General features: G+C 42.6%; 2 protein-coding genes across 2 annotated transcripts; one reads left to right on the top strand and one right to left on the bottom strand.

Moving 5' to 3' along the window:
* Positions 1-945: 945 nt before the first annotated feature.
* LOC307235467 (alcohol dehydrogenase class-3-like) lies at positions 946-8,283 on the bottom strand. The gene is made up of 9 exons (XM_080007574.1): positions 8,181-8,283; positions 7,364-7,465; positions 6,784-6,934; positions 6,531-6,618; positions 5,962-6,181; positions 4,401-4,661; positions 3,659-3,791; positions 2,630-2,768; positions 946-2,360 (listed from the first exon to the last, which is right to left on the bottom strand). Exons 1-9 carry the CDS (start codon positions 8,196-8,198, stop codon positions 2,336-2,338), a joined length of 1,137 nt encoding a protein of 378 aa, XP_079863700.1. The 5' UTR covers positions 8,199-8,283; the 3' UTR covers positions 946-2,335.
* Positions 8,284-9,424: 1,141 nt separating this feature from the next.
* On the top strand, positions 9,425-14,525 carry gar1 (GAR1 homolog, ribonucleoprotein; the record flags this gene model as incomplete). The annotated part of the gene is made up of 6 exons (XM_080007575.1): positions 9,425-9,617; positions 11,538-11,692; positions 11,812-11,871; positions 12,110-12,236; positions 12,730-12,846; positions 13,981-14,525. 6 exons carry the CDS (start codon positions 9,425-9,427, stop codon positions 13,989-13,991), a joined length of 663 nt encoding a protein of 220 aa, XP_079863701.1. The 3' UTR covers positions 13,992-14,525.
* Positions 14,526-15,323: the final 798 nt, after the last annotated feature.

Raw genomic sequence — 15,323 nt, forward strand, 5'->3', positions numbered from 1 at the left:
TAACCCTAACATGAACTGAAATAGAAAACAGAATAAAGCTTTGTATCAACCATTCCCATTGCAATTTACATGGTCATCAAATTGCTTCAGCATTATGTTAAAGCTAATCTAATCGTTAACGTGCTAATCCGTAAGATTACTTTGTAAAAGAAAAATAAATAGACTCAATACTTCATTTTGATATTTAATTTGCTTTATCCAACGGCAATTCAATGTTTTTGCTCCGCTTTATTGTGCTTTTCATTGTTGGTGGCGGGGTCCGCCACGCGCTGGAAGTGAAAGGCGGCCACGGTGAACTGCATGAGGCAGCGTAGCCGGTTGTAGATATGGAGGAAAACATTCACAAAAAAGTAACGGAAAAAATATCCCCAAGGCCTCAAGGGACGAGGAAGGGGAGAGAGGTTGTAGCGTACTCCACCCGACACGTACGTTGATCCACGATGAGGCCTTTACCCCAACCTGTCAAACCTGAGGGAATAGGTTGATTGATTGGTTGATTGATTGATTACATTTTCCATGGGTGCTGCCACCACACCTGCTTGGAATGTCTCCCCTAAATGACTTGGCCAGGCAGTGTCCAGGTCCACGCTGGAGGACAGTAACCGAGTACAACTTGGTTGTACTCTCCATCACTGTACTGAAGTACATTTCTCAAGGATCGGTACTTATTAAAGTGTATTCCGTACGTTCAGAGACTTTCAGCTTTTACTGCATTTCAAAAGCAAATATCTATGCTTCATATGCATAATTTATACTCATTTACACTCATACTGCATTTGGCTGGTCCAGTGGCAGCCTGGGGGCCAAACGTGGCCCGTACATCCATGCAGATTGGCCCTTTGGATGAGATGAATCAGCGGTAAACAAAACAAAACAACAATAACAACAATAAAAATAAAATAAACAACCACAAACATGACAAGACATCGGAAATTATTCAATACATTTTGAAGAAGATCATTTTATTTTGTTTATGTTCTCAATAATCTATTCATAGTATGTCTATAAGCCATTGGACTGCTTTTTAAAATAGAAAAATCTTTCTTTAGGGTCAAATATGAGTGAATTAAAAAATTGCGATGAAATACTGACATTAATTTAATTCATCCCCTCCAATACATCAACTTAAAGAACTGACTGTTCACTTGCTGCCTAATATATCCCTAATATAATAATATATAACAGTATATATATATATAAATAAAACGATATATATATATACTATATATATCCCACCCCTTGACAGGTGCCATTGGATCCAGATGATCCATGTTATTCACTTCACCTGTCACTGGTTTTAATGTTGTGGCTGATCAGTGTAGATATACATATATAGTTCTCCAGAGGAATTAAAGTGGTAATCCACAAGACTCTTTTGTTGAAAAAAAAATCCCACATTTGAAACTTTATTTAGCTGGCACTTCATAAGACACAGCCATTCAATGCATTTTTGTTCTACAGGTGCTCCTCTATATGTTGTTTTTACATTGTTAGTGGCATGGTCCGCCACATGCGCAATAAGTGAACGGCAGCCACGGTGAATTTGCTAAAGCGGCATAGCTGGCTGTGGTCAGTAAACTGTGGATATGGATGAATATTCACAAAAAAAGCTCTTCCACCACCTCAGGTGACCGAGAAAAAAACAAAAAACAAAACGAATCGATGGATCAGCAGAAGGAAAAGTGTGGATATCTGGATGTGAGGGGAAAAAACATAACGGCTTCGAATGGAATTCTGTGATTTACAGTGTAACCCGCCCAACACAGGCAATCTAAAGGATTGAAATGTTTGATTTTTCCTTTTGAATAACGACTCATTTGAGCGATTCAATTCATCTGAAGTGAACTCTAACAAAACTGGTTCTGCTCCGCCTGAGTCACGCCCATGTGACCCAGGTACCGTCGTAGCTGGTGATCAACACTTACATCCTGTTCATGCTTTGCTTCACATCTGTATTTAATTCCGGTAATTACAACCCTAACATTTACTTAATTGATTTGTCATTCCATTACTGCTTCCCCAATTCCAGCTTTGAAATGAGTAAAAAGAACAAACAGGCTCCAACAGGACAAACAATCCTCATCATGGATTTGTCATCCCACTTCCTGTTCAGTGCAGTGTGACCACCATCTAGCGGCCAAAATGCACACAGCGTCGTATTTATCAGTTGTTCTCATAACAACAGTGTGAAGATCCAGGTTGAGGGTTACGTGCAAAAATATGACGTCATAATGGTGTTGTGAGATTGAGGTCATTTGCACATTCAATTGATTGGAGGCTTTTGGAGACATGACTTCCTCTGGATCCTTTGGACTGTTGTATCGGCCCCGTCGGGTCACAGAGTGATGACCGTACGAATACTGGAACGTGGGAGAAGAAGAAGAAGAAGAAGAAGAAGAAGAAGAAGGATGACTTTTAACTCCATCAACTTAAGAAGAAGAGAAGTAAAGATTCATTAACAGCCAAAGAGCCTCAAATAACAACATTTTAATCATTAACTTCTGCAGATATAGTTCCTGATCTCACGGAACACCTGCTTCAAGGACCATACAGCCCTTCCCTCATAATAATGGAACACGAGTCATATTTTCATCATCCCAGACAGACGGATGTATATTTGTGGTTTCACCATTGTCCGCCCTTCAGAAGGTCGAAGGCCGTGTTGATCTGCTCCAGTGGAAGTTTGTGCGTCACAAACTGGTCCAGTTTCAGCTTCCCATCCAGGTATTCCTGCACCAGTTTGGGAACACTTTGCACGCTCTTCCAGCCTGAAAAACCAAGGGATGGAATATAATATAATATAATATAATATATAAACATAATATAATATATAAACATAATATAATATAATATACAGAGTTTTTTCCCGCAAGCCATAAGAACTGTCAACACTGAGCTCACCAGGGGTCCTCACTGAGACACACACATAGGCTCCACTACCCCACTGTACTGTATGTAGCATACTGTACTGCATACTGTGTCACCAAGTATTGGACTTACTGTATTACGTTTTTGGAATCAGTTAGTTGGTCTAGTAGAAAGAAATTTAATATATAATATAATATAATTATATATAAATATTATATGATATAATATGATATAATATATAAACATAATATAATATATAATATGATATTATATTAGCCTGCGCGAGCGACTTTAGTATTTCTTTTATTTTTGGAGCTTATTGTGCGTAATCGCCGGGTGTCATAACATTTCACTGCATATACAGTTTGTATGATCGTATGTATATGTATGTGACAACTTGAACGTGATATGATATTATATAATATATAAACATAATATAAATATATAAATACAATATAATATAATATAATATATGTTTTTGACTTTTCTTATTTGCTTTCCAAACTGCAGCTGATTTGGTGGAACTGCACCGATGATTCTTGAGGTAAATAGGAACTTTTATTGCGGTAATAATTAAAATTGAGGCCAAATGAAACCACAAACATCAGATGAGACAGAGAACACCTTTGGACAGCCGCATTCTTTTCACACCCCTACAGCTCCAGATGGTTTAGTCCAGATCCTATTTTACCTCCAGAGTTTTGCAAACGACTTCTATGTGTCTTTATTTGTCCTGTTCAGCTTAGGGTTTGTATTCCCGCCGTTAAAGATGCGTCGCTGACGCGTTTACCTCCAAAGTACGTCCCCTTCACCGTGCGGCCGAGCAGCAGCGTTTCCACGGGGATGCTCATCTCCTCCGTCTCCGTCCAGCCCACGATGACGCAGCAGCCCCAGGCGTCTTTGGTCGACTCCAGAGCCGCTCTCTGGAGGGAGAACCTCGGTCATCCTCACGACCGCCTCATTCACAGGTCAGATTTTAAAGCTAAACAATACACATTGTTCAAGTGAAACTCCAGTTTTTGAGGACATTTTCCTTTTTGTTTTTCTTACCCAGATTGAGACGAGAAGGTGGACACCAGTTCAGCCCTGTGCGTCCAGTACCGAGATTTCGGAAGTATTTCCCTAATTTCACAGAAGCTAGGCTAGTTGATCTCATCTGCAGCCTTGTATTGAGCTAACACAGCTAGCGTTCGTGGTTCTGAGGACTCCATGTGAGGGCTCTGCTTTAAACATTGTAGAATAAATGTAGAAATGCTTCCAAACCATTTGTAGGCTCACGGAATTAAAACTTAAAAAGATGAGTAAAGCTCGAGATATTGCAACGTGGCGTGCTGTCAACAAAGTACTGATTGGTTCTTAACAGGAAGCTGCTCTGGATTTAAACGGAACATGATTGGCTGAAAGCGCCGCAAAATCAGATAAGCTCACACGGGCTCCCCGCATGCCATTTTGTTTTACATTTCCCAGAATGCAATCTGGTGACAGTGAAATGTCACCAAACTGAAACTGCGTAGTTTGTGCTCTCCACCCACCATCACCGCGACATTGCCGACACACTCCAGGGCGTAGTCCACGCCTCCGTCAGTCATCTCCACCAGCACCTCCTGCACCGGCTTGCTGATCTCCTTGGGGTTGACGAACTCCGTGGCTCCGAACTCCTTGGCTTTCTCAAACTTGTCGGGGTTGACGTCCACGCCGATGATCCGGGTCGCTCCGGCCACCTTGCAGCCCATGACGGCCGCCAGACCGACGGCCCCGAGGCCGAACACGGCGCAGGAGGAGCCGGGCTCCACCTGCGAGGGCGGAGGCTGTTAGACACACCACCGCTGAGCTCCTTCCAGCATCATGAAGGATCCTTCATCTCCAGGGGTCCGCCTGACTCTGTTTAAGGTACCAACATTCTACAACAATGAGAGTGTGGCAAATGTTCTTTATGATTATTATATTATTTTGGAGCCAGCATCTAATTGTAATATGTTATAATCTAAATTTAGGCTGATAAGCGATCTATTGAGGCTGAATAAGAATCTCTCTTACTGTGCTTGCAAAACAATGTTGGTCAAAGCTCAGCACTAAGCACTTTGCTGCACAATGTACATTGTTTACAACAATTGCTCATTTAAATCTTTAATATTTCTGCAATTTAGTCCGATGAGTCACCTTTGCATGTTGCTGATATTCAGTGTAACAGTATATCAATGACTGTGATATTGCTTTCATTCAATAGCTCTACAAACAACAAAAACTAACTATTTAGCCATAAGCTGTAACGTCAGACAACATATTATCATTATTTTGCTGTTTATTCAGCACCACCAACAAGCTACTGCTACCTGTAAGGCTGAGTGATACAGAGACTAACTAACTAACTGACTAATTAACTAACTAACTTACTCACCAACTGAACGGCTAACTGACTAAACAATTAGCCGACTGACTAACTGACTGATTGACTAACTAACTGACTAACTATTTGATTGACCGACTGACTGATTGACTCACTAATTGAATGACTAACTAACTGACTAACTAACTAACAAATTAACTGACTAACTGACCGGTTAACTGACTAAATAATTAGCCAACTGACTGACTTACTAATTCACTAATCGACTAACTAACTAATTGAATGACAGACTAAGTGATTGAATCACTAACTAACTAACTAACTAACTAACTAACTAACTAACTAACTAACTAACTAACTAACTAGCTAACTAACTAACTAACTGGCTAACAGGCCAACGGGCTAACTAACTAGCCAACTGACTAACTAAGTAATTGACTGACTGACTGACTGACTAACTGGCTAACTGATGAACTAACTAGCTGACTAACTAAGTAATTGACTAACTGACTAACTAACTGACTTACTAACTAACTTACTAATTGACTCACTGACCGACTGATTGACTAACTAACTGACTAATTGAATGACTGACTGATTGACTAACTAATTGACTGACTGATTGACTAACTAACTGACTAATTGACTGACTGACTAACTGACTTACTAACTAACTAACTAATTGACTGACTGACTGACTGACTGACTGACCTGTTGCCTGAACCCTGATCAGGGTGGCTCATCACCTTGGCAGCGTTGAGCGCTGCTCCGTAGCCGGTGGAGACTCCGCAGCCCAGAAGACAAACCTTCTCCAGCGGAGCGTCGGCGCTGATCCTGGTGAGGGAGCAGTCGGGGACCACGGAGAACTGGGAGAAGGAGCTGACGCCGATGAACTGGTGGATCTGCTGCCCCCTGCAGGAGATCCGGCTCGTACCGTCGGCCAACACGCCCATCTGGGTGTTGGCCCTGAAGGGAGGGGACCAGAGCGTTCAAACTATGATGTATTAATAAATCAGTCTCTGTAAGGGGGGATGTATGAAATATCAATGGGTAGTTTCGAGGTTTTTCATAACCAGGAATATAGTGTTTGGGAACAGTGTATTATTAATAATTTAAGATCGTGATTAGGATATCATCTTCATTATCATTTTTATGGTCATCCTCATTATCATTAACCTTGTTTTATTCTTTATTCTATTCCTTAGTGTTATTACATTATTTCATTCTGCACTACAATTTTATGTCATATTTTTTATTGAATTATATTAATATTATATGAAATTACTATTTTCAGTGATTGTAGTTAAAAAGTCACCAGTTCTTTTTGCAGAGGTTGGTTTTTGGGCTGCGGCATCGGTCACATTCACCGCACTGAGGCAGAAAAAGAGGGATGACTTTATCACCTGTGAATACAGAGACAGCGAGGCAGAAAAACACTGTTTTAGGGCAGGAAAATGGTTGATTAGAATTTGCTTCTCATCAGCAAATACCTCGCAACTGTCAGTGAATCCAGGGCTGTCGAGTAATTTGGATCAACAATTTCGTCGTCTCTTTTTTTTTTTTTTTACCGGGTGAGAACCGTGTGACTCTGGGGCCGACGCTCTCCACCACGCCGGCTCCTTCGTGGCCCAGCACCAGCGGGTACGGCCTGGAACGCAGGGCCGCCCCAGTCTCATAGAGGTACGCCCAGTCTGTGTGGCACACTCCACTGGCCACGACCTGACAGAGGACACCAGGGAGCTTAACAGCACGTACACAGCTAAGGAAACACACCGTGGAGCTTGAGCTTCAAGAAGCACTAAACTGCATTATCACACGACTCCTCTGATCAAAAGTGAAAACCAGCAGTCAGTCATTTCCAAATAGTGACCGCTGATCTGATAATAATGACCACTGCCACGAGCCACCACTACTGGCACTACATAGAAACTACAATAGAAGACTTCAAGGCCTAAATACGGACATTGACATTAAAATCCCAAACGTCTTGGAAACAAAATAACGGTGACGTAAATAGTAATCATTGTGTTGGGGAGCCCCTGGAAACCTCTCGAAGGAGCCCCGGGGGTCCCCGGAACCCCACATTGAGAGCCGCTGCTGTAATTCTTGCGTCCTGGTTGGAGTTGGAACCTGAAGCGGGAGTCTCACCTTCAGACGGACCTCGTGCTCTTTGGGTGGAGCCACCTCCACCTCTTCGATGCAGAGCGGCTTGCCGGGTTCCCAGGCCACCGCCGCCTTGCATCGGATCGCCTGGAGGATCCAGAAAGAAAGAGGTTTGGCAACAGAGTCGTGCGACACCTGCCCATAGCCACCGCGGGTTTTGAGTACGGCTGACACGCTTTTCACTGCCTTCAAATTCACCAGTTTTCCACATTGTATGAAACCGGGATTCAGTTGTGGAAACTAACTTCCTTCATCATTGTACTTAAGTACATTTTTCATGCGCCCGTACTGAAGTATATTCATATTCGGAGACTTTGGACGTTTACTGAACTACATTTCAAACATCTATACATTTTACTGTACTACATTTCAAACATCCATACATTTTACTGTACTACATTTCAAACATCCATACATTTTACTGTACTACATTTCAAACATCTGTGAGTTTCACTCTACTACATTTCTGCCTGTAGCTATATTCTTTATGATATTTTGATCAGGATCAATATTTATATCTGTAAATCACAGAGTGATCATCTGCAGAAGAAAAACAGCTCCAGTAGTACTTTATGAAGTCATTCAAGTAGTATTTATTACTTCAAGTATTATAAGCTCCTTTATACCAGGACGCTGCACATGACAAGTACTTTTACTTATAAGAATGGAAGTACATTGAAGAGCAAGTACTTGTGTTAGTACACTTAAGTAGAGATGTCTTTGTGGTATTTTTAAACGTGTGTAATTCTGTGTTAGGAGAGGTCTGATAACTTCCACCACTGGTAGAATAAAGATCACTGACCTGACCCTGTGTTGACATTGTGTGAGGAGACGCTTCACGAATCGATGGAAACGAGCTTCGATGGAAAACATCGTCATCAACAACACGTGCACGTCAGTCAACGTCACAACAACATGGCAGCGTGCTGCTGCGTTCCTGGGACCTCGGAAAACCCTCCACCTCCGAATTCGACGTGCTCCACAGCCTCTGTTTGCTTTGATCGAAGTTAGACGTGTTTTCGAATAATAATGATAATAAGACTTCCATATTCCATAACCATTTGGAATTCCGACTTAAATGGTCGGCTAAATTCCTTCGCACTTCACCAAGTAGGAGGGGTCGTTCCGAGTTCCGACGTGAATGCAGCGGCGTTCATTTACGACAGTTTTTTACGCCAGCGTCATCTCCCAAGTCCAAACAGCTTTACGGCAGTAGCCACACGTGTTGTCGTCCCGCAGAGGAGGCGGCCGCTCGCGGAGTTGAACTAGTAAGTACAAATGTTTATCTTTACATCACTAAACAGCCTCATATGTCTAGATGCTTCCCACATTATCACGAGGTGTTTCCATTCGAGTCATATGAGTGATATGAATGTAAATCATGGTTTATTTATCGAAGCTAAGTGCTAATGCTAAGCAGCGTGTACTTCAGCGACGCTCCGATGGAGCCTGGGTTCGCGTCTTTCTTTAGACAAGAATAAACTTTATTCATCTGTGTTGTTCCAGCAAAACACATTTAAACAATGGCAAGGCAGGATTAACACCATATTTTCTAATATTTCAATATGAAATATGACATACAACATTCAACAAGGCTTAAAATGTACTCTATTTGTAAAAATGCCCAATATGTAATCAATCCCAGAACTAATTTAAAAAAAAAAGCGATATACAATAATCCAAATTAAATGTGAAATGGAAAGCATTCGCAAATCGAAATATACAGTAATCCAAGATATTAACAACAAACCCCTGTGTCTACAATTCACGCTCCGTCAGAAAAGGATATTGTCTAAGTTTGCACAGATATAAAATCTGCAGACATACTGTGTGCACCAGGGTTGAAAACAAAATAGTTATTATAATAATATGGTTTACATTATTAAAGAAGATGAGTATTTTGCCATCCCCATGTAAGCCAGTCAGATGAGGTGCTGTACAGTGTTAATGCAGCAGAAACACTGGTTATTCCTCTGATCTGAATTATCTCTTTAATCCCGGTGTTTTGTTTGTTTTATTCTTTTTCCCTCTACCAGGGCTATTAAAATGTCTTTCAGGGGCGGTGGAGGAAGAGGAGGAGGATTTAATAGAGGCGGCCGAGGAGGAGGTGGAGGGTACAGAGGAGGAGGAGGCGGCGGCGGGTATGGAGGTCGAGGCGGCGGAGGGTTCGGAGGTCGAGGCGGTGGCAGAGGAGGCTTCAACCGGCAGCAGGACTACGGACCCCCGGAGTATGTTGTCGGTAAGATGGCGATCCCCAATGTAACGATGACTTATAGCTATACATGCAGACGCTGGAGAGGAGGGTTGAAGTTATGTCCTGTTCAACATTTTATTACAAGGAATGTATTCAATTTTCACACCAAAATTTGTGTTAACCAGGGAACCCTCTTATAATAGGCGATTGACGCCATTGCCAGGAGAAATGCTTTTTTTTTTTTTTTTTAAGTCTTTCGGGGAGCTGGAGTGACTCGGAGCTCCGTGGGGAGCGTGGGGGTTCTCCGCTGTGCTCCCCACAGTCCGATCCCCACACGCACAACATTTCACTGCCCCTCATTCGGGCAAATAAGTCATTAACTTCTGATTTTGATTTAGGATTCTAAATGGGATATTAAATAATGGAACTATACACAGATATTCCTGTCTATTTACGCAGCCCCAGAAGTTAAACGGACATGGCATTGCGCTGGTAAAGGGGCCAAAATTAGCGTGTTGATCCGAGAGTCCAGTTCACATCAGAGCTGATTAAATCCCGGATCTATTGCCGGGTCATTTGACCCGGGACTGAAACCTGGCTTTTTCCTTTCCCACTTGTGACAAATGCTGGATGTAAGCGGGTGTTACCAGGTTTTTGGTGAACCGATGACTGAACCAAATCACAATGCGTAATTATTCTCCCTCATTGCAAGACTCTAAAAAGAAACTGTACATAAATACTAAAAACAGGTTCCCTTTTATTTGTAAACTGAACTTTACAACGACGCTGTTAATTTACAATAAAATCACCAAACCTAAGTGAGCTGTTTGCGTATACTATTTTGTCTCTGCGTCAGAAAGTTATTGGTAGACATTGAATTTTACACCTGAATTGTGCTGTGGATCAATGTCGTCCAACATATCAGAAATAAAACAGCAAAATGCTCATCTCCCATCGCTTCCATTGCATTTCCAAGGGGCGCCCCTCTCACTAAGTTAACAAAATCTTTGAGGTGCGCGCCCTTGCGCCACGACCTCCCGCAAGTCCCACCTCGACATGGCACCCCCCCCCGGTGCTGTTATTTGCATCTCGCGCTTAGGGCAGGTATAAAACTAGCTTCAGGGTCCGACCGCTCTGAACGCTAGGTTTGCGATGTTTTTTTGCTCTTCTTCTTTCAGCCGCAGTAGGCGCAGCTCGTGCTGGATTTCTTTATATGGTCATCTGCTCCGTCCTGTCCGCTGCACGTTTCTCCAAACAAAACCAATAAAAAAATAGTGTTTTTATTGCAGATGTATTTATTTTATTTTTCAGCATTTACATGAAACAAAAAAATCCCCTGCTTGGAGCACGGCAACGGAAGTAGGAACACACTTTTAAATGACGCCATGTAGATGTAATATGGGTGAAGATTCAGCCACTGGATTGTTTATTTCTCACCTCAAATTTGTTAATAAACAGATTTTGGTGGACTGATAAGGTCAAAAAATCACTGAACGTTACCGTGTTAATCCAATGAAAGCCGGACGCCATGCTCAAACACCATTGGCTCACAGAACCTGGAACCCCATTGGCTCACTGACCTCGTTGCCTCGGGAGGGTGGCTCCACCAACTTAAACAGCCTGTTTTGAAACTAGGGTTATAGAGGTATGTTAGAATGGCTTAATGCATAATCTGAGTGGTATTTTCAGCAACAAACTTCAAAGACATGTTTTGGGTACCTCAGGCCTATGTTAACTTGTGTAAAAAGGAACATAATAAGTCTGCTTTAAAAATAATCCTATGTTTGATATCTGTCCCATGTTTATTTAACAGGCACTTTAGAATAAACAAACAAACAGTTAATTTTAGAATTCAACTTTTAGTTGTAGTCCTGAATTCCCCCCGGGGGATTAATAATGTGTTGTGTTATCGTAGACCAGACCAGCTTAATCCATTCTGAATTGGTTTGTCTTTGTTTGCTGCAGCGCTCGGAGAATTCCTGCATCCCTGTGAGGACGACATCGTCTGTAAATGCATGACGGAGGAGAACAAAGTTCCCTATTTCAACGCTCCGGTTTACCTGGAGAACAAGGAGCAGATCGGGAAGGTGGACGAGATATTCGGCCAGCTGCGAGACTTTGTATCCTCTGTTTACCCCTGTACCCCTGTGTCTGTTCTGTCTGGAACATGTATCATGTAATGAGCTGTGAGGTAACTTGAAGCTGTGAGTATTTGTTCTTCCTGAACCCGCTCCCACAGTATTTCTCGGTCAAACTCTCTGAAAACATGAGTGCTTCATCGTTCAAGAAATGCCAGAAGGTACGAGCGTCCCCACCAGCTGTTTCCTTGAACTGTATAGAAGTTAATATTAATTTTGTAGCATGCAAATGCTCTTGTTTGTCACAGTTAAAATGTAATTTAAGAGACACTGACCTGCAGATTAAAAGGTTAAATCTTTTCAGTTCCATAAAACTAAAGTCATGTTGTCCTTCACAATCATTAATTTTCTGTCAACATTTCCCTGGGGTTGTTACTGATCTGGCCTCCTCTCCTTCAGTTCTTCATCGACCCCATGAAGCTCCTCCCCCTGCAGAGGTTTCTGCCCCGCCCGCCGGGAGAGAAGGGCCCGCCGCGTGGAGGAAGAGGGGGGCGTGGCGGAGGAAGAGGGGGCGGAGGTCGTGGAGGTAAAAACATACCCGTTCCTCCCATTACAGCTCAGTTCCTTCGTTTGTTTTTTGTTTTTTCCCAGCATGTTGTGTGTAGGAGCTCATTTTGGAGACCGCTCTGGTGAAATGGTATCCTCAAATGCTCACATGTACATGCAGAACCATATTTATTTACATAACTGACCACAAGTGTCATCATCTTCAATGCCCGCCATTGTGCTCCACCTTAAAACCCTATAATATGAGCATAGTGTCTAGACTTTTCATATTTGTATTTTATGTATGTTTTATATTTACACTTTATGATCCAAATATAGTAACGTTGGTGTCTCCATGTTGGTTTCATCCCTTGTGTTTTCACATTTCTAAACCGTGATCAGATGTTGGAATCCTCCACTTTATATCCTTTCAGACCTGGAATTAGTCTTGGTTGATCCAGTCGCTGTTCACAGCACGTAGGAAACACGGCAGCCACGGTGAAAAATTCTCTCTGTTTGCTTTTGTGTTCCAGGTGGATTCCGAGGCGGCCGCGGGGGCTTCGGGCGTGGTGGTGGCGGTGGAGGGTTTGGAAGAGGAGGAGGAGGAGGAGGATTCAGAGGAAGAGGAGGTGGAGGCCGCGGATTCAGAGGTTTGTCACAAGGCTACATTAAGATAAGATGGGGTGATTAAAGCTGCTTTCACACATGCACCGCATCCCTGAAATGATCTGGACATTACCTGGAGGAGCTGCATGTGTGAACGACAATGTCCGAATCATTTGACTTTAGCCAACCAGCAAAGTGCAAAGTCTGTAATGTCCGATAGAGAAAATGTGTGAACAGAGCAGGTGATTGATTGTCCGAAACATTCCCAGCGAGCTAGTGGGCGTGTCGCGTATTGATGACGTCTCTATCATGTGCCAGTTATTTACCTTTTGTGCAGTTCTTGGTGTACAGAGCGTAGCTGCTGAATACTCCTTTATGCTTTCCTTTATATTCCATTCCACTCATTTATATTACTATAAATCAATCAAAAAAATTGAGAAGTCTGTAGCCTCGTCCGCCACCTTGGTGTGCTGTAAAACTCTGCAGCATAATTGCGTCAGGTCCTGGCTCCTGCACACTCCACCCAGGCGCCGCCCCTAATCTAAACCAAACCGAGTATTTCCAGGTGGTGTAAACGCGTCTGACACGGACAATCTCCGGTTGTGTGCTACATGTGTGAAAGGGCAACTCCTAATTATCCGGAGTGCATGTGTGAAAGTATTTACCCATCTCCATATAGACGTTAACAGGAAGCAACACCTGTGCAGCTGACTGTTGACGTGGCGTGTACGCCAAACAATAAATCTGAAGAAGGAAATGTATAGGGTTTTTTTTTTTTTTTTTTATTTTACTTATGGGTCAAAGTGGTAACACACACACAGTTTACAGAAGGTATTGGAGGCAGATGATCCACTGTGGCGACTCCTAATGGAAGCAGCCAAAAGAAAAAGAAGACTTATGGGTCAGAGTGGGAGCGTGTATGCATATAAATCTGCCTATAACACACTTGTGCAGAATGAGTCTTAAAACAAAAATGTAATTCCCCTTAATTAGTGATGGTGACTTTGAGTATTTTGTAAAAAAAAAAAAGGATAATGATTTTGCATCCCATCAGCTCAAATGCCTTCTGAGACCAGTAGGGGCCGTGGATCACAGTTTGGAAACCCCTGCTCTACAGGACAGGATTTTCACAAAATATTTTCTGTGTTTTAATGCCTGTGTTTTCCTTGCACATCCAGGCAGCAGATGATGTGGCGTGGACCGTACCAAGCATCCTCATGGTTCCTGACCGTACCAGTTGTCTCTGCGTTCTGTCCCCCAGCTCTGTGTCAGAGCCTGAAGGGTCGGAATATGGACTTGACATCTTTTTTTATACTTGACCTGTTTCCTATTGGTTTTTTAGGTTTTTTTGGGTTTTTTTTTTAACATTGTCATTCAGTGGTGGGTGGATCATGTTGAGTTTCATTTAAAAAGGGTCCATTTGTGAGCTTGTTTGTAAAGGAATAACCACAAAACCCTGAATAACTTTGGGCTGATCAGGTTGATTTGATGAGGCAGAGTCGTATCCTGTCTGTATTAAAATCACCTGATTTCTTCAGATTTCTTTCAAACCAATAAAGCCTGAACGCTGACGGCTTTGTAGAGATTTTCCCCAAATGGGGAGAATGTGGCTGATTTTGACTCGTATGAATGCTGTCAGAAAATAATTTTAAAAGTTTGTAAAGCAAAGAACTGCATTGTTTTCGTTAAGGTGAATTCTTGATTAAACTTTGCCTTGTACGTCTGTCTGTTTGGATCTTTGGTGTCACTCCCGGTATTTTGCAATCTCAATCTGTCCAACCCTATTCTATTGATTGTATTCTACATTGTACTACCCTATTATATTGATTATAATCTGCTCTATGCTATTTAAACTATTCTAGTGGTTCTGTTCTATATTACATACCCCATCCAAATCATTCTATTCAGTTCTACATTTAGGCATTTATCAGACGCTTTTATCCAAAGCAACTTAGAAGGGAGAATAACATTCAAGCTACATTGCAACAGAGACATTAGTGTACAATAAATTCTGCTAGGTAGTGCTAAGTAATTGTAAGTTAGGAGAGGAGGTACTCACTGAAGAGCTGGGGCTTCAAGTGCTTCTTAAAGACAGAGGGAGGTCCCTGCTCTGGTCGTTTTTGGCAGCTCTTTCCACCAACGTGGAACTACAAATGAGAATAACCTGGATTGCCGTGGCTGTACGGTCGGCAGAGCCAGGCCACGCTCATTTGATGAGCGCAGCATCCGGGGGGTAACGTGTGCTTTTACAAGAGCATTTAAGTAGGTGGGAGCGTTCCCAACAATCACTCCGTAGGCCAGCATCAGAGACTTGAACTTGATGCCAGCGGCTACAGGTAACCAAGCGGCTACAGGTAACCAAGCGGCTACAGGTAACCAGTGGAGCTCGATGAGCAGCGGAGTGACATGAGCCCTCTTTGGCTGGTTGAACACCAGTCACGCCGCCGCATTCTGTATCATCTGCTGAGGCTTCACCGCACAGGCCTCAAGCCTGTTAAGAGGGCGTTGCAGTAGTTGAGAC

Source organism: Zeus faber, assembly GCF_960531495.2.
Source record: "Zeus faber genome assembly, chromosome: 10".
NCBI lineage: Eukaryota > Metazoa > Chordata > Actinopteri > Zeiformes > Zeidae > Zeus > Zeus faber.